The 23,722-nt window shown below is 35.5% G+C and overlaps 2 protein-coding genes across 2 annotated transcripts; both read right to left on the reverse strand.

Annotated features, from left to right (window-relative positions):
- Positions 1-6,599: 6,599 nt before the first annotated feature.
- LOC145048079 (uncharacterized) lies at positions 6,600-7,312 on the reverse strand. Its single transcript, XM_078996490.1, has one exon. It carries the CDS (start codon positions 7,227-7,229, stop codon positions 6,873-6,875), a length of 357 nt encoding a protein of 118 aa, XP_078852616.1. The 5' UTR covers positions 7,230-7,312; the 3' UTR covers positions 6,600-6,872.
- Positions 7,313-7,523: 211 nt separating this feature from the next.
- On the reverse strand, positions 7,524-9,321 carry LOC145048078 (Pectin lyase-like superfamily protein). The gene is made up of 3 exons (XM_078996489.1): positions 8,583-9,321; positions 8,128-8,459; positions 7,524-8,055 (listed from the first exon to the last, which is right to left on the reverse strand). The coding sequence occupies exons 1-3, from the start codon at positions 9,206-9,208 to the stop codon at positions 7,568-7,570; spliced, it is 1,446 nt and encodes a 481-aa protein (XP_078852615.1). The 5' UTR covers positions 9,209-9,321; the 3' UTR covers positions 7,524-7,567.
- Positions 9,322-23,722: the final 14,401 nt, after the last annotated feature.

Genomic DNA, 23,722 nt, shown 5'->3' on the forward strand with positions numbered 1-23,722 from the left:
CCTTCATTTGGACACTTGGTATTTTTAAAATTTTTAAATTTTCTATTTTCCACTTGTTATTTTATTGTATTTTTCATTTTATTAAATTAAAATTCCACATATAATGTTTAATGTAATATATATGTAAAGTATTTATTAAAAAGGGTTTATATATGTAATGTATTCAATACATTAAAATCTCAATAATTTTAATAATTAAATTTTTTTTTTCATTTTTCTTATAAATTCAAACTTTTCAAATTGTTAAAATTTCATATTTTTTTTTAATTAAACCCATGTAATACATGGGTCTCACACCTAGTAATCAAACTAAAATAAAATGATGAAAAAAAAACATGATAAATAGGATTGATTAATAGATCATATAATAAGAAAAGTTGTAATAAACGGGTTTTCATATTAAAATTGGTACATATGTGTAGGTGACGGAAAGTATTAATATTTAATCAAACTTTTTGTAGTATTTAATACACATAATATGCAAATTAAATTTAACAAATGAATAAAGCCTTAGAAAAAACTACTATAATTTTTAGTGTGCATGGAGTTGGTAGAAGTATAGGTGTTTTAGAATACTGAAATGGAAAGAAGGAAGAATCATAGCAATTTCAAATTAACAAGTTAGCCAAATTCTTTTTTTATTATTTGTTTTTTTGCTATAGTCATGGTCTATAATAATAGGATTTTTAACTTAAAAGTAAATTAATCTAGAATATTATTCATTTTTATTAGATCTACGATCAAAAACTATTATATTATGACTAACAATTGTTTAAAGGCATATTTGATATATTTTTTACTAGAGGTTGAGTCTAATTTGGTAAGATTCTTATTCTTGATATCATACTTAAAGGACTCTAATTCGGTCAATGACTCATTTGATATATATTTTATTTGGTTGGATTTACTTTTGACTTAGCTAGATATTGACTCAATCAACAACTATTAATCATCAAACATTTATGATATTAAGCCATTAAAAATCTAAATAACTCATAATGAAGTACAAAGTGTATAAATGATTTATTAAAGTTGTAAAGAACTATTAACGATCAAGTTTTTCAAATTTAGTAGAACTTAGTCCATTCTCTTATAGTTTACATGATTATTAATTCATTTATCAATTCTAGGATTCCTTATGGATAAAGTTGATGTCATAGGATTCAAGGGCATTTTGTATTCTCCATTTTGTCTATTTTACCAACTTTTTAAATATAATTTGCAAATTGGTCCAAAAGGTTTCACATGAAATGACAAGGGTTGGGGACATAAATCTCAATTTGATGATACGGTTGCAAAGTAGGGTCACGATCATTGAATATTTGGTTAATTTATATTATTTTTATTTCAAAATTCATGAAACAATCTTTGGCAAGATCAAGATCCATAATTCGAAAATTAGCAGTTATGTCTAATCGGGCCTCTGTTCTGAAGAGAGCTCAATCATATTTTTAAACTTTTATTGTTTCAATTTTCGAACTAATTATGTATTACCAACAAATTCATATAATAATTTAGGGCAAATTCTTAAAATCATTATATGTTAATTTATTTATTTTTTAGTCTAATCAGTATGACTAATTTTTCATAATGAATTGCAAAAAAAAAAAAAAAGGTTAAATTGGTTTCTACAAAATAAATTCTTTAATCATTTTTTTTTCCCGTAGAGCAAATTTTAAACTATAACAGTTTTTATAGACTTCAAATTTTATAGTGATTTTTTTTTTTGAAAAACAAAATGAACTAAAAACAAGTGATTAATAATTAACTATAACACCATTACTATTTTTTTCATAAAAAACATACATGATTTTGGAAATCACATATGTTTGTTTTTTTAACTGAAAATCAAGCTTATACACATGATTTTTTAACTGAAATCAAACACCACTTATGCTAATCCACATATGTTGATTCAATATCGTATCTTATTAGCATATATATTCTACATAGTTCACATTTGTACCCTGCATTAGCTGGGCTGATCCAAATTTATTTAATAATTGTATCAAGATATCCCTATCTATATATCCAAAAAAAATGTTAAAACCTACATAATTACATGCTAAAAGCAAGTGTTCAACGAAAACAAGAATTGCAGAAGAAACCAACTACTATTGATGTACTCGATTTTTTAATGTCCGTAAATATAATAAAAGCTGGTTAGATTTATAAAAATGAAGGATAACCCTAATTTGAGAGTATATTAAAAATAAGGAAATTGCTAAAGCCACCACATGAGTGGATAAAATCTGTTGGTGATGTTGTAATGATATATGGTTCTGGATTTGTCGGTGGTGGTGGCATGTTTAGATGCCTATAATTATTTTGTTAAAAGAATAGTTTGTATGGGTAGATTCAGTGTAAGGAATAATCGATGAAAAGAGCTATTTCAAAGTTATATGCATGCTATGGAATTTCATAAACTCGTTTGGGTCTTTAAAGCTGCTAAAGGATACTTTGTTTGATAAAGGGAGAATGACTAAAAAGACCATTGAAGTTTCAAATTCATTCCAAAAAAATCATTCAAGTATTACATGTTCAAAAAACACCATCAAATTAGCACATATGTTCAAAAAAAACCAACGAAATACATGTTCTTTTCGAAAAACATCATCTCTATGGTTTGGGGTAACTTACATATTTAGTCCCTAACTTTTTTTCTTAACTCGAACGGTTCCTTTAGTTTAAATTTGCTTCGACTTCGGACCCTAATCGAGTTAAAAGATTAATATACCCTTATTACTTTTATTTAATATTATTTTATTTATTTATTAATTAACAAGTAATAAAAATAAATGTTAAATGAAACTAATAAGGGTATATTAGTCTTTTAACTCGATCATGGTTTGAAGGAATAGTAAATACAAACGTTAGGAACTGTCTGAGTTAAGAAAAAAAGTTAAGGGCTAAACATATAAGATTATAAGTTACCCCAAACCATAAAGATGGTGTTTTTTAACATAATATTTATTTCGTTGGTGTTTTTTTAAACATATGTTTTAGTTTAATGGTGTTTTTTAAACATGTAATACTTGAATGATGTTTTCTGAACAAATTGAAACTTCATGGTCATCTAAATCATTATCCCTTTGATAAACATAAAATGTTCAGACTCCTTTTAATGAGTTAAAGTGATTATAATTTAGGGTAAATTACACCAATCGTCCCTAGTGCATATGCCGAAAAGCACGTTCAATCCCTATTTTTAAAAATTAACTCGGACCGTCCCTCGTTTGGTTTAAACTTGCATGATTGATCCCTCGTTAGTTTAAATCTGCACAACTCATCCTTATCCTCACATAAAATGACTACATTGCCCTTGTTGTTTTATTTTGTATTAATAAGAAAAACAAAAAATAAATTTCAATCCTGTATTTTTACATTTATTAATTATTTTTAAACACTTAATCCTATCACTCCCACCCCATTTACCAACAAATACCCTAACTCTTCAATCCCTCTCTTCATCGTCCCTCACCTCCTTTTGAAATTAGAATCCGGCCACCGGAGATACAAGGACCATCGGAAACCCACTTGATCGCCGCCACGGACCACCACCTCACTTTCCTTGCTCTATTCATGTCGGAAATAACATCATCACCTGCGACTGTTGATTTAACACATCCACCATCGACCTTCTTCCCCTTCCCTCTTTTGATTTTTCTTGTACCAAAATCTCTGGAACATTTCGCCAATCTTCTCATCTCCAGATACTCAGATTTCTGTTGTTCCGTATACCCAATTCCACTGCTAACAATCACCCCTTTCTCCACCATCTTCTCCACCATCCAGTACACCACAAACCTCTGTAACTAATTATATACACCAAAAATCTATTAACCCCTAATTTCTTCATTCCATCACACACACACTTCACTTGAAACACCTCACCTCTGTAAGCTCCATCCTTATCGAGTAAGATTTGGTGAAAAACAGTAGATCTGGTATGGTGAAATTGTATGTTAGTAGATACCCGCAATATGAATTGCCAATTGAGTTACCTCTGTAGCCATGGATGAGAACGAGGTTTGGTTTGTTCCAGTGGAGGTGGTTTTCCACTCATAGATGGTTGTCCTCCCCTTTTTCTTCTTCTCTGATAAGTTTTCTATTTCCCCACTTTAGATCATCTCGCCTTTCTTCTCCGGTGATATGGGTCCCTCTGTGACCCTTGTGACTTAAACAGGTAAAACCTAGTAGCAAGTTGCAGATTTGTTAAGTTGCAGGATTTTAGGTTTCAAACAATTGAATTTCTATTTTTTAAGGTTTATTCGTCTTCAAGGGATGACGATCGGTGTGGATGCTGATGACGGTGATTGGTGTCGGTGGTGATGGTGAGATGAGACGGAATGAAGAAGAATAAGGGAATAGACGAGTTATGAAGGTGCTTAGGTTTAGGGTCCATTTCTTTTTTTAAAGGAAATAAATAATTATTTTTTATAATAAAAAATCAATAAATAAATAATAAATAACAAATAAATAGAAAATAAATCAACAAAATAAATAAATAAGGGTAAAATGGTCTTTTTATATGAGGAGGGACTAAGCGTGCAAGAAAAAACACACTGAGAGACGATCCAAGTTAATTTTTGAAAATAGAGACTAAACGTTCTTTTTGACATATACACAAGGAGACGATTGGTGTAATTTACCCTATAATTTATCCAAAACTTCATTCAAACATAAAATAACATTCTAATAAACATTAGTAACTCAATTCAGTCATTAGTCAAAGAGATCATCAATCAGTTCTCAAATTAATGCTTCAACACTTAATTTAAAACTTCGAAAGTCAACTGATAAACAAAATTAATGCTTCAACACTTAATTTAAAACTTCGAAAGTCAACTGATAAACACTGGACTTGGTTCTCATCCATCATTTCAACTTAAAATGATACAATCTAATTATTATGATACATAACAAAACACTAATGACACGATCAATTATGAATTTATTTAGATCAATGGGTGATTTAACAAAATTATGGCTCAAAACTTTATTAAAGCACCATACACTCACATTTGACCCAAATGATAGATTCAACTCTATAATTGGAATATGAAAGTCTATATCCAATTAAAATCATCATAATACTTAATACATGATGAAAATCAGATTTCAATGAATCATTAGGTCAAGCAAGGGTTCCAAGATCCAAATTTATATATCAAAGCTTTATAATCACAAATTTGGCCATGAAAAATGGATTAACATGACAATTGAATCTAAGCCTGAAGGCATAAAATCATAGTTCATCATCAAGTTGAGGTTGGTTAATCTAGATGAAATCATACAAATGATTGTGGGAAAAGGGTTTAATACATCTCATCTTTCTGTTATTGGCAAAACAATCCTTTAATTCTTATTTTTGCAAAAATACCCAAGTTGAGATTTTTCTAACATTTCAAGTCCTTAACTTCACAGTTTGAACTAAACTCAATTTACATTCTTACAAATAAGGTTGAAAACTAGTAATACATGTTAACAGCAAGTCTCCTATTTCAGCTTGATTCATGAAAAGTCAATTCTCATATTCAAAACACTCAACTTTAATTCTAACCTTCTAGATTAACATTTTAACTAATCACAATAGTTTAAACTTAAAAATTAATTTATTTGATGAAATTTACAATTAGAAGCGGGCATTCATGACCATTTAGGGGTTCAAAACGATGCTTTTCAAATTTTAATTTTAAAAAAAGTATTTTTCTAGGCCATCTGAGATGGTAGAAAGGGTGAAAATGGATCTTGGAAAACTCTAAAATATTATATAAACAGCAATTTGAAGAATCAATGAAACAAAACAATTTTTTTTTTTTACAATTTACATTGCTATAATTGGGTAAATAAACAAACTATAAAGTCTTTATAAGAAAAAAAAAATGAAAGTACAATGCTATAATTGGGAAAAAAACTCAAAATTGAATGTTGTAATATGAAAAAATGAAAGTGCAATGTTATAATTGAAAAAAACTGAAACTGAAAGTTGGATGCTATAATACGTGATAAAGAAAAGTAGAATACTAAACAAGAAACCCCTAGGGCTACTCAGCTACTCCACAATCCCAACTTTATGTATTCCCTCTATCCTGTTTAACAAAAAGCTACTCCACTATCTTCCCCCCTTCCTCCTTTTTTTAAAGTCCTTATGTTGCTACCTCTGGCATTTATTTCTCCCCAATTAATGGACATGTTATGTCTTAAGTTGCATTTGATCTTTTGAATAATTTCCCTAAAGAATGTATTTACAATCTTTCAAGATTGTATGGAAAAGTCTTTTCTTTGAGAGAACTAGATTGACAGTGTCTTTTGATGACTTGTAAGAGTTTAATACATTCCTAGTATCTCAAACTTTCAACATCACAAGAATACAAATTCGCTCATGGCTTCCTAAAATATTATGGAAAAGAGCTTCCATTAATCTTAATGCTAGGAATTAGGAAACCGTTTGAAAACAAAAGCGTGTATTTCTCACTGAAACAAATCCAATGTCCAAACAATAGCGCTTACACACAATAACCAGAAGAAATTCAAAAAAATGCAGGTCTAGATAATTTCACTACAGCAACACATGAACCAAAATCAATTCATGAAAATGAAAAAAAATCACCGTTCTTACGGGTTAATTTAACTTGCAGGAAATTTGAAGAAACATTATCGTATCAAAGGTAAATCAAGACGTAAATCTCGAAGATCATATCAGGAACTTTAAACATTATTATTGGAACATTAGGGCATCGAACAAAAGCATATATAATCACATCACAACTTGAGATTTTTCACATTTAGTCAGCAGAACTGGACTCAATCCCCAACATCGGAACAAACAAAATTATAGAAATATTACCAGACGACTGAGGATTGAACAATCAATCGGATTCGTCAGATGTGGACACCGCAACTATCTGTTTCTGAGATGCAAGCCGTTCTATAGCTTTCTGGCGAGCCCAGGTCTCTAGGGTTAAATCGGGCTTGGCGTTGAGTCCGACTCCGAGGATGACGATTGTTAGGAAGCTGGTGACGTAACAAGGTAGCTCCCAATCTTCCCATTTCCTCGACTGGCCGGGTGGAAGAGGGGTTCGGTTTAGAAAGTAGCCATTAGGTCGCTCCTGGTGGCCAGGAGTAGTCCATCGGCTAGTCGTATCACCGCCTCGTTGGCGGAGGGCGGAGGTCAACCGTGATCGTAGCATGCCTGCGGCGGCGGAGAAGGGTTTCGCAGATGGCATCTCGATGATGATCTTACTGAAAAGACCGACTGTTGAGAACTCCGAATCTGTTTTATTGATTGGATCCCATTTTCCACGCCCTATACGACGTCGCTTCAATCTTGGTTTATCTCCCTTTCGAATTCTTTCCTAGAATATCATTTACACCCCCTCAAAAATTTGTTTTCTGACAATAACATAAGAAAATGAAATTTCTTTAATTTAGATCGGTCTAAAGATACTTTTTTGAGTCTAAATGACATGCCAAAACCAATATATTAAATTTTATATGAAACTATTACATTGTTCATCACAAAAAAAAAACATATTTTTATTAAATAGAACAATTTTATAACATTTTACTGTTTAAATGAACTCGAATGAAAATTCATAAGAGAAATATTATCTACACTCGAAGGCCTGAAATCCAAAGGGTTATTCCATTTCCTCACACGATCCCCTAACCATCTCATATTTACATTTTCTACCTCCAAACCATCAATGTGTTCCATTATGATCCCAGCTGAGCTATGATTCACCAACCCTTGACATCCAGGTCTGTAATCAACCAATCCATCTTCATAACTAGTCCATCTTTTATAATTAAGGTTCACATTCAAGAACTTCAAGTTGCTAAGAACACCATTTTCAGACCCTGATAAAAAAATCCCGTTTTCTGAATTAGCTGTTATATTAACAAAAAGCAGATTCGAGATTGAACTCGTCTTTGAAGTGTTATCTCTTGGGCATGTTGTCACGTATATCGGCTCTGCTCGACCCCACCATGATGGATCATAATATCTTGTACTTATATTTATGTTCGAAAAAACTATGTCACTCACATTTCCTGCCAAATAACACAAAATTGGTTAATTGGTTGAATCTTTTGATCGAGTTATGAGTTCTGATATTTGTGTACCTCCATCGCGTATCTGTAATCCAAGACCTCTATGAGATTCGACTATGGTGATGTTGTTGAAGAGAAGGCCTTTGAATGGGAACCAACTAGCGCTACCAAGTTTGATTGCAGAGGATTTGGTTCGAATCCAGGAATCTGTGGCTGTGAGATTGTAGAGAGGTCCATCGTATGTTTTTGGGCAGATGGCATCATCTCCGGTGTTGATGTTGCACCTTGTGATCACAGTGTTGTTTGAATCGTCTATGTCGATTCCATCGTTGTTTGGAGTATTGAAATCTCCGTAGATTGAAACATCATGAATGTATGTGTTATCACATTGCACCAAATGCAAACTGCAATCAAAATTCAAATCCATACCAATTGTACAAGTTAATTTCACAATTTTGACTACTCGAATCTACTATGTGTTTGTGTGTTAATGGAGGTCGAGAGAGAGAAAGAGAAAGGGGACGAACCACCAATAAGCAGGCTCGGACAAATGAATATCCCAAACCCTAACATTTTTGGATCTGATGAAGCCAACCAATCTCGGCCTACATTCATCACCGGAACATGCTCCGGTTTGATTCCAGCTCACCATCACATTCTTCCTCTCATCAAACCTCACAACGAACTCCAACCCTTGGCCATTGATCTCGCCGCCGCCGGTGATTCCGACATCCTCCGCATCCTCCGCCATTACCACATACCATCTGTTTTGCTCGACCGGATAATCCTCCAACCTAGTCCCTCCCAACACCGTCGCGTTTTTCTGTACCTCCAACACCACTCCGGACTTCAGGAACACAGTCGCCGTCAAGTAATTCCCCGGCGGGAAGACAACTCGACCACCTCCAGCAGACCAACAGGCGTCGATTGCGGACTGAATAGGTTCGGTGTCGTAGTGGACCCCATCGCCGGTGGCGCCATATTCGGTGACGGAGACAGTAACAGGCGGAGATCTAGATTGAGAGTGAGGAAGACGGATTGATGATGAAGTGTACGATTCCGATTGGATGATTGCACTACAGAGAATTAAGATTAAAGTTGCTGATTGAATAGAGAAAGAATTCAGAGAAATTGTCATTGTTCTGTTTTGCATTCCGGCGACGGCCGGCGGTTGGGATAGGTGAAAGGTATACTAGTCTCATCCAATCAACATCGTAGTATTTTAAACTAGTTTCGTATCCCGCATTGACTGGGTTTGAAGTTTATCATGTTGAATTTTAAAAACATAGAACATACGGATAAGGGTGTGTTTAGAAAAAAATGTTAATGACTTGTACTTGTCCTTAGTAATATATATTTTGTTTAGGTTATGTTTGTCATACCAACTAAAAACTAACTGTTAGTTGAAAAATTAATTGTTTTTAATGTTAAATAAAAAGTTAGTTAATAGCTGAAAAACTAATCGATAAAAATGATGTTTGGTAAAACTAATTGAAAAGTTTGCTGAAAAATATGAAATTACATAAAAATATATTTAAAATAATTTGATTTTATAATTAACTAGATTATTACACGCGTTAAACACGGGAAACATAAATTAAATACATATTACATTAATAGGTTGTATTGTCTTAGTTGAAATTTTAATTAAAAATGTTAGTTAGATTCATTTTTAGACTTTTTGAACAAAACTTATTAAATAAAAATATTTAATATGTATTTAGAGCAATTTGGTTTTTTAATACAGTAATTTTAACATAAATGATCTACGTGATCTTTGTTTTATCACAACATGATGCGACTTCCTGATTAAAACATGTTGTGTAGTAGCTTTATGAATTGAGTTTGTCTGGTGTACCAACCTCCATGGAGGCTCACATGACTCTTTTCATATTGGTCATGTAAAACCAAAAGCAACAATAATTTGTTATATGTACCCGCAACATTAAATTCTGTAAAGAAATTCGATAAACATTACAGTTTAAGTGCATTGTCATAACCATAAACATCAAATTCTGATATTTTAATTTGGTAAATTTATAAAGTATTTTTTCCTTATAATAATTAAAATATGATTTTTCAGGCTACACCCAGTCATATATATATATATATATATATATATATATATATATATATATATATATATATATATATATCTTCTAATTAAAGAAAGTATTATAAGAAAAGAAAACATGTTATGAACAAAAATATAATATTAGTTTCATAATTTGCCAAAGGTTAACACTAATAAATAATAATAAATTTTCACAAATCTTGCATTTTGGTCACTGCATCCAACTAACAAATGAAATTCAATTTAGAGGATTGATTCAAGAAGTGCATCCATGACTTCTTGTAGCAAACTTTGGGGAAATGCTAAGACCTACCAAGATATGAAGGATCGGTCTATGAGGCTACAGCTAGTTTCTGGAAGGTAATACAAATTCAAAATCATTAGCACATATCTTTCCTACCTGCTTCAATTATTAAATTTAGATAAAACTTGTCAAAATCAAATTACAAAAAAAAAAAAAAAAAAAAAAATCCAGATATATAACCTAGCAATCAAACAACAAAGAACTTTAGATAACGAATGTTGATAGAGTGATCCTTCATTGAAAACACAGCAAAATTATTTATAGAGCCGTTAGGATTCTTCTATAGACCGCTAGAAGATCTGTATAGTGACAACCAGTGTGACTTCTATGAGAACGCACCATTTAAAGTAACAGTTTTGATTAATGTAAGTGAAAAATCATTTGGAATACTTACCAATTGTGATTGTTTCTACTTGAATGTAAACATCAACATTCTTGTAGAGAAATAGAACTTCAAATGAATCCTACATAGCCAAATTAATAAACATGACAACACAAAAAGAAACCTAATTTGATATATAACTAATTAGGTTTTGCTGAACAATTTTTTCAATTTCTCAAAATTTTATTTTATTACAAACCTATATGAGTAATCAATAATCTTAAGCAATTGAAAGAAATAATTGTTAATTTAAAGCTAGTAAAAAAATACAATATTGTGAAATTGCTTATAATTTGCATGTTTACTTATTGTCCTGGAGGTACCCAATTGTGACATTCCCATTTTCATGGCAAGAAAAGACCGATTTTGTTTATGCTTTATGAAAATCAGAGTACCTCTTTTAATAAAAATGTTGCGGAATTTGTTCCCAGTAAAACATGATAAATACGTTATCAAAGCATTTCTGAAGAAAAAATATTTTTATTCGTTTAAAAACATTTAGGATGTCATTGTCAATACAGAAACATAAGCATAAACGAACTTACATTCATTATCACTAGTGATTTATATCTCCTTCATCTCTCAATGTAATGTGACTTCATAACAACACCTGTGATATAAATAAACTGAGTGGGCCAGGTTTGGAAACCTGGTAAGTACATAGGGTTTTAACCCACAATAATATAATTATTATGTTTAAACAATTAAGCAATAAGCCCAATTACGCATCCCTATTATCTTCTTTATTCTTAAGGATCTACCCTAAGAATCAGCTATTCCTCGTTCATTTATTCCTAAGGATCATCCTAAAGAATTGGCACGAAGTCCATTGTTGCCATGGTTTAAACAACAGGCACTAAGTCTGCATAGTCGCCAGGGGTTAGGCATCAAGTCTGCATGATCGCCAAGGTTTACACAACGGGCACTAAGTCTACATAGTCGCCAGGGTTTAGGCATCAAGTCTGCATGATTGCCAAGGTTTAGGCACCAAGTTTGCATGGTCGCCAAGGTTTAGAGTACACCGGGTGAACACATCATTCACAACACCTACAGGTTGCGAGCCTGCTAGTGTTCAACTGTAAGCCCGAAGCTTAGTGAGTTCCCCCAAAATACCAACGCCATACAAATATAACCATAACATATAACAAATACAGAACAACATGCATAATGAGCCGTCAGCCTGACTTGTCACACCCCAAAAGTTGCATCAGTACCTGTTTATTCTTGACCTGAGAATACAAATTATTTTGAAAACGAGTATCAGCATAAAGTTGGTGAGTTCATAAGTATTTAGTGTCATTGCTTGTATAAAGGTGTTTACAAATTTCATAGTATAATGGTTGTTAACAAAGTTTGAAGATAGTTTGATCCCTAGAAAATCTCATATTTTCCAGCAAAAGTGGTCTTCTACCAAGACTAGGTTATTTGTAAGTTTGATTCTTTGAAAATGTAATAGTTTTTCTCATGAAAACATCGGTAATGAAAATATAGTGTTAAGCTCGTTCATATAAAGAAAGGATAGAGTTTTACCCAAGCAACGTCACTGCCGGTGGAATGTAGTAGTGAATGTAAACTCCGGATAGTATTAAATGTGTATATGTAACGCCCGCATTTCCAGGCTAGGCATTATCGTTAATGTAATATTCTAGGTTAACCCTTATAACTCTTTTTGAAGTATTAATGATAAAATATTTGAGTATTATGTGAATTATATGAATTATGTGTTTATTTTCTTAATCATTACAATTTAATGAATTAAGAATAAAATAAGCATCAAAATTAAAGTATGAGATAAGCCCGATATCTTTGCATAAAGATGTAGTGGTCGAAACAAGGATTCCGAAGATATAAAGAATGCCGAAATCCGAGTTATAACGAAGAAGTTATGACCTGTCGAAGTTTCGTGATAGAATTGGCAACGCTGAATGACGTAAAAAGTGAAATTTACGCTAGAGCGATATTTAGCCTTAGTGATCTAAACGAAAGTTGTAGAGTTCATTAAACCGAGAGTATGCATAAAAAGAACGCCCAAATCTGACTTCGTATGAGGAAGTTATGATTTTTCGAAGTTTCGACTTAGCACTATGCAGCCCGAATACTCAATTTGAGATCGAGCGGTTTTTAGCCGAAACAATCTAAATGAGAATCGAAGGTCTCGTTAATAGTAGTAAAATGATAAAAAAAATATAGGCGAAAACGGAAGTCGGATGAAGAAGTTATGAATTTATAACGGAGTTTTCCTGTCCCGGTCTACTAAAAATAAATAATAAAAATAAATTCAAAATTAGCCGAAGGAGTCTAAACTAAAGTTGTAGATTGTAGTCTCACCTATGCGTGGCTATAAAGAACATCGAAAACGGAGTTCGTATGAGGAAGATATGAGTTTTTGAAGTTTATTAAATATTTTCGATATTTAATTTGAATATATATTATCCGATATTATCCAGGGGGAGTTAGCGACCCTATCGTCATTATGCCCAGCGTAATCTCAAGTTACGTCCAGCTTAATTTGACCTTCCAGCCCCTATAAAAGGGTGTCGAGGGCAACCGACTTCTTTGCTCATTTCTTCCCTTTTTCTCGTGTTTTTGCATCGTTTTTCGTGCAAGAATTATCCTGAAGCCCCGGTATCATTCCCGAGCCCTGAAGCAAGTCCCGAAGCCCCGAAGATCCTGAGAAGTGCGATTCCCGAGCCGAAGCTCTACTCGCGAGGAGTCCAGTTTTTGTGAAGATCTTCCAGATCTGCCGAAGAATACTACTTCTACAAGTCGTAGTGCTGTCCGATCATCTTCTGATCAAGTGAGTGTGTGGTTACTTTATTCTAATGCATAATTATTAAGTATTTAATATAAAATACGTGTTATGTGTATATTTTGTTGTTATATGTGTGAATGTATATTCACTTTCTTCTATCTCATAGATACGATTTATTCTATATGAAATACGTGTTATGTGTATGTGTCTCATCTGTTGTTTTAGAATATGTATTGAATGAGAATGCTATACAGGTTTTAAACTATGTATAAAAATATATATTTTTATCTACTAATATGTCGGGTAGAACATGGGTAGATAGTTGACATGTGATAAACAGATGAGAGGCCTCGATGTTGTTTTTGATTCAGTCATCTAGTGGAGTTTAGATGACAACCACAGACTTTTCTAGACAGTCCTGTGGAACGCTAGCAGGTTCGCCACATATAGGTGTTAATGAACTTGGGTGTTCATTTGCTGTACTCCATCCCCCTCATGGTTGCCTTATTTGACATATATTGTCGGGAAACCCCCGAATGCATGTGTTGTCGCCCCGATGAAATATTATAAGACTAGGTCCCTTGTGTTAGTTGTTTTAGGGACGTAAAGTGAGAATAACGGGAATGGGTAATTGGGTTATTGTTGGTTGGTGGAATTATATATAATTATTTATTGTGGGTTGAAAACCCTATATGCTCACCAGGCTCCCAAGCCTAACCCACTAAGTTTTAATTGTATTACAGGAAGTGGCGCAATGGCATAAGATGGATGAATCATCAAGTTGTTTTGTTTACAAGTCTGTATATGTATATATTTGTTGAATGACTTGTAATGTTATCGTTTATGCTTTATGGTCTGTATCGGAACATGACATCCCGAGTTTTGATTATATAATGAAAATACATTTCTTTTATGAAATGCTTTGGTAAATATTATTTTATCACGTTTTGTTTTTGGGAACAAATTCCGCAACTCTTTCAAATCAAAAGGATTTACTATGAAATTATTTTAAAAGCATAAATGAAAATCGGTCTTTTCTGGCCGAGATTTTGGGGATGTCACAGTATACACCTCGGGAAGTCTGTTTTACCCTTAATTATTAGTGTGTTTAATTAAGATTTGAATGTGAGCTCGTATGTAACCACACTGAGTGATAGTGGTATAGCGGTTGACCCTCCAGGTCACAAATAGTGTAGTAGTGTTTTGTCATCCCTGGGCCTAGTAGGCTCGTACTGTAGCTAGCAGTCGGGATGGGGGGGGGGAATCTGTCCCGTATAAATCTATCTCCCTCCAGGAGGCGCTGGTTACCCGACGATCGCATAGCGATGGGTCGTATAGAGAAATAGTGCATCACATTCTATTATAGTATTTCCTCTCATATAGTATAGAGTATTCTTTTAGTGTACTATGTAGTGTTCTCTTGATGTAGTTTATAGTGTCTCTTCTTATAGTGTATAGTGTTTCCTTAGTATGTGAAAGCCCCCAACTTTCATATTTTTGAAAGACCAAAACTTTCATATTTCACATTATCATTACTCCAAAACATGCTATTTGCATATTCATAAAAGCAATATTTCACATTGATATAAAGGATTTACAAACTATTGGATACAAACCTTCTATTACAAAGTGTTATATATATATATATATATATATATATATATATATATATATATATATATATATATATATATATATATATATATATTACATAACTACCCAGGATATTGTAATTTATATAAACATAAAAAGTAGTACAAAAGTACTATTACAAACTATTCTACATCTTTCAATAGTATGTAAACATACTAGTTATTTATCAGCTGCAATTGTTAAACATTGATAGGGTAAGCGGTGACGCTTAGTGAGTTCAAAAATAGATACAATATAATGTTATGCCATATATATACTTCAATGTGGCAAAGCAAAGAGGAACAACAAGATGTATGTGAGATCATGTGACAAGCGTTCATATCAATCAAACACATTATTCAAAGATATTCTTTTCAATTCTTGATATACATCAATAAAGCTTTGGCCCAAATGGCATAGAAGACATGCGATTTCTGATTAACATCTTGTTAGATTTCAGACTTATAGTCCTGTCTAACCATTTGCCAATGCCATAGAATAGAAGTCATTCTCTTACGGAGACATGCTCTACATGGCCAGAGGCTACATACCAGTACCAATGTGAATCTAAGTCCTTTCACTGATCACATGGTCAAATGTATTACAATTGCTATAAACATAGCGAATAACACGAGAAAATAACTCAGAATGATAATACTGAAAAGCACATAGCACATATAACACATAACATACAATTGTTCCTATATATTGAACTCACCTTACGTTAACCGGGGGTTAAAATAGTAATTTGAACAACACTTCGGCTTTAAATATGCCTTTTTATGTTGAAAATCGGGAGCTTAATTGAAAACCGGGCTCTGCGAAGGTAGGGCTTCAAAACCGAAAAGATAAAATTTTCGGGCTTCTCGGGGGTCTCGGGACGTGTTTCGAGTGCTAAAATTGATTTCGGGGATTCGGGGAAAGTCAAAATGAAGAAAATATGGAAAGAGGGGATAAAAGTGGCAAATTTTCAAAGTTAGTCGGAAGATCTCGCAGCCCCCTTTATATAGGGCCGAGGTTCGGAGTCGGCTAAGTAGCGAAGCAAGCAGCGAAGGGGAGGTAGCGAGAAAAGGAGGCTCGGATGCGAGGTTCGGTGGCCAGATGTCACACCCACAAGGCGGCCATGTGCGAGGTTCGGAGGCGTGACAAGGAGCGAAGCATCAGCAGCTCGTAGGCGAGACATGGCTCACCTCGTACACGCCACGTATGCGACACTCAGAAGGCTCCGGTTAGACCTCTCTTCGGTCCTATCATAGTCCGAAACGTGTTGCTTCTCTAATTGGGCCACGACCTCGGTGACGCAGCAACTTCGTGCGAAGTGACGTGGCAACGACGAGGTCTCCGGTGGCTGGTACTGTTCATGCGAAAATCTTGGAAATTGAGCTCCGAACTTCTAAAATCCATAACTTTAGCATACAAGCTCCGTTTTTTACGTTATTTATATGCACGCGTAGCTATAATTACGCTCTACAACTTTCGTTTAGACTTCGTCAACTAGTTTTGACTTTATTTTTAATATTATTATTTTTAACAGACCGGGACTGGAAAATCCGTTAAAAATTCATAACTTCTTCATCCGGCATCCGTGTTCGTCAAACTTTTTACCGTTGTACTACATATGATGAGAGCTTCGATTTTCGTTTAGGATGTATCGGTAAAATATCGCTCGATCTAAAATTCGAGTTTTTAGCTATCTACTAGCTAAGTTGAAACTTCGAAAAATCATAACTTCCTCATACGAAGTTAGGTTTTTGCGTTCTTTTTATCGAATTTATCAGTTTAACGAATACTACGACTTTCATTTAGATTACTAAGGCTAAAAAGTAGTTTATCAAAAACTCACTTTTTACGTCATTCGACGCCGTGCTGGTTTTGTCGCAGATCTTCGATTGGTCATAACTTCTTCGTTATAACTCGGATTTTGACGAGGTTTTTGCCTACAAGTTTCTACCGAGATTTTCTACAACATCAAATAATAAAATTTTACTTATTTAAAATTTCATATTTTCGCTAAATTTCACTATTTGGTTTTTAATTGGAATCTCATAAGACTTCCAATATTTTCTAAGTGATTCTAAACATAGTTTTACTTCAATTTTAGTAAAAACCATCTGTTAGAACTCAACACTCAATTTTACATAATATTTCACAATTTTATTCATTACAAAACACGATTTTAAAACGTGTATGTTATAGTATGGCGTAGTGTTCTCTTCGCATAGTGTATAGCACGTATTGCCTTGTAATTATACTAACCATAGTGCGCATCATAGTAACAATAGTAATGAGTGGTAATCCTTAACTATACCTATTATAGTTAAATAGAGTTGTTTAGTTGAATGCCTTTGATACGTAAAGATATTGCACTGTAGTGAAGGGTTTTATATCCAACACAAAAAAATATGTGATATATAACTAAGAATTCAACGACAGTCGGACAGATAACCTAATACCCTAAGTCCACAATCAAACAAGAACAGGAAATAAGGTTAGTTATCAGTTCTAAGTCCTTCAATCCTTACTTATATAAATATATTGGTGTAGATATGATTTGGAAAATAAAATAAGTTTTGAAAATTTCGAAAAGTAGTTTTTAGAAAAATCGAACATGAAAATGAGTTTGATAAATATTTGAAACAACCTTACTGGCAAGGTAAATTGAAAAAGGTAGAAAATTCTTTTGATAACAAGTTATAAATCACATATGATTAGTACTATAACTTGCTTGTTTCAACTTGTATCCCCCCCCCCCCATAAAAACATTTAAAAGCGTTTGAAAGGTTAATTTAGGGGTATGAACTCACTATTTAACGTAGGTTCCGAGTGTGCGATTGATATGAGTGCTGAGTGTTAACGGATGTTCTGAACGCAAGTGGTCCCTATTAATCATATGGTGACACAAATATGAGTTATAACTAGGGTGTTTCATGACTAAACATGATGGGGAATCACCCTAAGGGCTTGAAATCACCAAGACTAAGTGTCCCGTGTCCCATACTTAATGATCTATGCAAGTTTAAGGCTAAATATGAGTATTAGAGTGGGTGTATGGCCATAAAAGTGAGTGTGCGGCTATGGAATGCGGCTAGACTTATGTGTGAGGCTGCACACTGGAGTGTGCGGCCGTATAGGGGGTGTGTGCGACCGTACACAGGGGTGTGCGGTCTTACACTTCTTGTTTGAGTCCTATGTGTCGATTTTGAGGGGTTTCAAGAGTCAAACTAAGTCTTAGATCGATTATAGAGGCCATACCCTCACTTTGGAGGATGTTTTGAGTGTGTGCGGCCACCTGATGAAGGTGTGCGGTCGCACTCCTTCAAGGGGTGAAGAATATGAAGAACACTATGAGTTTTAGGCTTGGATTCAAGTGTTTTACCTCTATAACAAGCTGAGAGATGAAGTTCTTCACGCTTTGGAGGCCTTCTAAGTGTTCTTGGATGATGTTTCTAGAGAGAGAAAGTAGAGAGAGAGAAGGTGCAGCGAAAAGTGAATGAAAGAGGGTCCTCTACTATATATAGGGTCGGGTGTGAGGTTGGAGGGGGTGTGCGGTTGAGTGTGCGGCTGGCTGGCCGCACACACCTCTCTTGGTTTAATTGGATGAATTTTGTGATGCAATACCCTTCCTAACCCTTCCTAAGGCCCGTATCTATGATAGACTAAGCCTAAAGCACTCGTGCGGACCCAACATTCTGCTAAAAGATGCTAAATTCAAGTGAATGATAGATATATGGATCGATTGCACAGTGTAAAAGTGTCGGGTTGTCACATGACTGGACCGCCTCACAGGCCTTCAGTCTATCTGGACTGCTCTCCGGGCCTTCGGCACATCTGGACCGCCTCGCAGGGCCTACAGCATATCCAAACCGCTCGGCGGGCCTTCAGACTGACTGAATCCCTTTGCAGGGCCTTCAGTTTATCCAGACCACCCTGGGTATGTTGGCTTACAACACCAAGCAGGACCGCCTTAACCTAACCCCCAACCAAACAAACATATACACATAAATATGATATGCTAGCTAATTTCATATAACAGTCAAACCGATCTAACAGATCACCAATCAAAGCAACATCCCAATAACCGGGATACAGATCTAACCGGTCAATAACATAACATCATCTTATAACTAGGATAATCATGTGCACATAGATATCATATAACACTAGCATGTATATATATATATATATATATATATATATAACAGTCAAACCGATCTAACATATCACAAAGCATAACAACAATCCTATAACCAGGATGTCGACCTAACATGTCGCTAACATAGCATCATCCTATATACCAGGATAGCGACCCAACCGGGTCACCACCATGCTAAATACCATGATGCAAATCAGTAAGCATAACATGCAATAATCCGAATACAATCCATAAAAGGCTGACCTTGGTGCATTAGACCCTGTTGATATAGTGAGGATAACTCACATGGAACTGCTGAAGTCCCGCTGATGAAACTCCAGCGGCTGGTTGACAGATTCCGAAATTGCCAACATCAAACAATATTCAAATTAATAATTGGATTACAAGCCCAAGGTCCAACTCACACTCCAAGGACCCAAAAGTCAGATAATGGGCCAAAGCCCAACATATGGCCCAATTTTCCAGATTGGGCGCATACCTCTACATGGTCTTTCTTTAAGGCCCGTTCAGTTATTCTAGTCCAAACTCTTGGTGTTCCCATGGCCTAAATTCACATAATCATAAAGGTCCGTATATGGCCCATCTGTGGCCTAATTTTCCAAATTGGGCCCAAGTATCTCACATGGGCCTTACCTTAAAGTCTATCCACTTATTTAGGTCCATTTACTTGTTCTTGGATATCCCTTCAATAGTCCAATCACCAAAGTCCAATAGTAAGGCCCAACTCGAGGCCCAAGTGAAATTAGGGTTTCACATAAAATGATGATTAGGGTTAAGTGTCCTTACTTAACCCATTAAGGACTTAATCCATTAAGGACTTAATTCATTAAGTCCATTATTACCTCAATTTAATTTGCCAATGATTATAATTTAATATTTTAAGCTCATCAAATAATTCTAATGGGGTCCCGATAAGTCCCAAATTAGGGTTCCATGGCATTAGGGTTTTCCAAACCCTAATTAGGGTTTCCAACCTATCTTAGCCCAATAGGCCTAAAACCAAGTTCTTAAGCCTATTAAGGTTTCCTAGGCCCATTAGGGCTTCAAGCATCCCAACCGAATCAAACATGACAAGGCAAACCACACCGCCACCCGACACGGCGACCAGTGGCAGTAGCCATCACCTCACGGTGGTGGTTATGGATTTTCTATTATTATTCCGGGCACCATTTACAAGTTAAAAATTAATTCAAATAAAACATACACACACAGCTGCACTGTGGCGATAGGTGGTGGTTGGAGGTGACAGCCTCCACCTCACGGTGGTGGTGGTGGCCCACTTTTGATTTCAACTACAAAACCCACCCACTTAACGCAAGACAACAACAATACAAACACCCCTAAAATACATACCAACACAGTCGCACACATACACCCACCTTCCACGATGACTGTGGCGATGGGACAATGGTAGCAGGTCGTAACTTGGTCTATAACGGAAACGGCAGTGGTGACTTGGAGTGGCGGCAGCGGCAGTAATCGGTGGTATCACTCGACATCGGTAGCAACAACTACTAGACTGGAAGGAAACGAGGCAGTCGGGGAAGGGCGTTAGCCATAACAGTTGCCTGAAATGACGACGTCGGCGACAAAAATGGCAGAAGAAGACGGAGAATAACGCTTCAGCAGCACTGGTTAATGGAGCAACAGTGTTCGCCGGCCCCCGGTGGTTCACAACTTTGATGTATCGGACAACGGTGGCAATGCACGACTCCACTAAAGGCCCACAACGTTGATTATGGGGTGGCTATGGCGACTATCCATTGGATAGGTGACAATGCTGCAGAATGGAGGAGAAGGAGAGGGTGGCGGCTAGAGGGTGAAGAGGAAGTGGGAAATGACGGCTGCACATATCGTTCCTAGGGTTAGGGTTACGGGAACCTTAAATACCCACTTCATTTAAAAGTTTGCCATAATGGCAGCTATAATCCCTCCCCATAATATTTCTTTCAATCATAGCCCTTAATTTACCTTTTCAACCCTGACCTCTGAAATTCTTTTCATATCAAACCCGAAACTTACACTTTATCCTCTGATCCCATATAATATTATCACTTTAATCCAATATTTACCCAATAATCCCCGTCTTTGAAAATTCCTTCATAATATGCCCCTAATTTACTAAACATCCTTCAACCTTCAAAATACTTTACAAACCAACGCAAAAATTACATTTTTAATCCCCAAAACTCTCAATTACAACTTTTAACCCATGGAGATTCAAAGCTTGCCATTTGGCTTCCCGAAACCAACTCCCAGCTAATTGTTATTCGGCTATAATATCATATAATAATAATAGTACAAATTGCTTCTCGGGGTTCCGGGTTTATTATTTATTTATTATATTTTAAATGGGATGTTACATATGAACTCACCAACATTATATATGTTGACGTTTTTAAAATAACTTGTGTTCTCAGGGAATCGTTAAGCGGAATTTTAACATTCCATTTTTTTAATAATTAAAATAATAAACCCGGAACCCCGAGAAGTAATTTCATTATTATTTTAAATTATTATGAGCCCAAGATCGAATAATAACTAGTGGGTGTTGGTTTTAGGAAGTCAAATTGCAAGAATTGAACCTGCAGGGGTTAAAGTATAATTTTGGGACTTAATTTGTAAAGATTCTCATAAGTCAAGGGGTGTTTGGTATTATTTGGACTATATTTGAGAATAATTTGTAAATGAGGGGTTAAATGGTAATTATGGGACTAAATATGAAAGGAATTATATGAGCAAGGGTAGGAAGTGTAAATTCTGGACTTTCGTGAAAAGAATCATATGGGGAGGGACCATTTATGATTTTATGGGAACTAGTTTAAGGGTTCGGGTATTTAACCCTTCATTTCCGTCACCCTCAAAACCCCTAAACCTAAATGATGCAGCTGCCACTCCTCCTTATACCTCCCTTAATCTCCAGTCGCCACTTTCATTGCTGCCATGTCCGGTAACCTCCTTGCCAACCGATGGAGCCGATCGAAGCCAATATTCGGGGCAGCCATGACAGCGACGAGGAATTTTGGTGATGTCGGTAGAGGGTCGCCGAACCACTTAGCGCCGCTGCCGGTCGAGTTCAAGCACTTCGTTGCACGCCGCCGCGTTGGAGAGCGTTGTCCCTGCATTTCACGGTTGCTGCTGCTGCCTGGTCCCGTCGAAGAAAAGATGTCACCGTTCCCGTAGTTGTTGTTCCAGGTGGAGAATAACCACCACCATTTCCATGTCGTGTTCTTCTTCTCTCTCCCTTCTCTGTTCCTTTACCGTTGTTGCTGTTGATTCGAGGCAACCATCGACGTAGGGGAAATTCTGCCACCAAGGGTCGCCACTGTTGCGATTTTCTTGTGCTACTGCCGCCTTCGCCACCCACCTCAGTGGGTATTGGATTTATTTTTCGGGCATGAGATGTGTGTCCGTGTACTGTGATGGAATGAGGTCGGTGGAGATCTAAAGAAAACACTACAGCCACCACTTTAGGATGGTGGCTGCCACCATCTGCCGTCGCCGACCACCTTAAGGTGGTTACATGTGTTTTTGTGTATTTTAGGTGTGTGTGTGTGTTATTTGGATCGTATTGTAAATTGTAACAAATAAAGATAGTGAAGAAAATTTGTCACCACCACTGTGAGGTGGTGGTTGCCGCCTCCTGCCGCTACCAACCGCCGTGTTGGGTGGCGGTGTGCTTTGATTGTGTATGGACCTCATTTGGGGAATGTTTGGACAATGTGGAATCAAGGAAACCCTAATGGGCCCAAAGAAGCCCTAGTGGGCCCAATGGAACCCTAATGGGCCAATAAGGCCCAATGTGACCTAAAAGCGCAACCAATGGACTAATGGGCTAGTATTGCATTGGAAAACCCTAATTATGGTTGGGAAGACTCTAAAGGCATAAAACCCTAATTGTGGGAATCGTTTGGGGCACACACGAGAATTAATTATTACACCTAAATAATAATTAATAATCATTGGCAAAATTAACCTAAAAGCAACATCAGACTTAATGGATTAAGTCCTTAGTAGATTAAGTCCTTAATAGGTTAAGTAGGAACACTTAACCCTAATCATTATTTCAAGTGAAAAACCCTAATTTTAGGATTATGGGCTTGGACTTATCGAGACCCACATTTGGGCCAATGGAATGGAACTAAGTATTAAGCCCAATTACATCATAAGACTTATTTAGAAAAGTGTGGGACTTAATGGATTAAGTCCTTAATAGGTTAAGTGAGAAACACTTAACCCTAATTGTCATTTTATGTGAAACCCTAATTTCGCTTAGGCCTTGAATTTCCTTCCTAGTGGGCTTTGGTAATTGGACTATTAATGGACTTCCAAGAATAAGAAAATGGACTAAATAATTATATGGGTTTTTG

Source organism: Lactuca saligna, chromosome 5 (assembly GCF_052625555.1).
Source record: "Lactuca saligna cultivar CGN05327 chromosome 5, ASM5262555v1, whole genome shotgun sequence".
Lineage (NCBI taxonomy): Eukaryota > Viridiplantae > Streptophyta > Magnoliopsida > Asterales > Asteraceae > Lactuca > Lactuca saligna.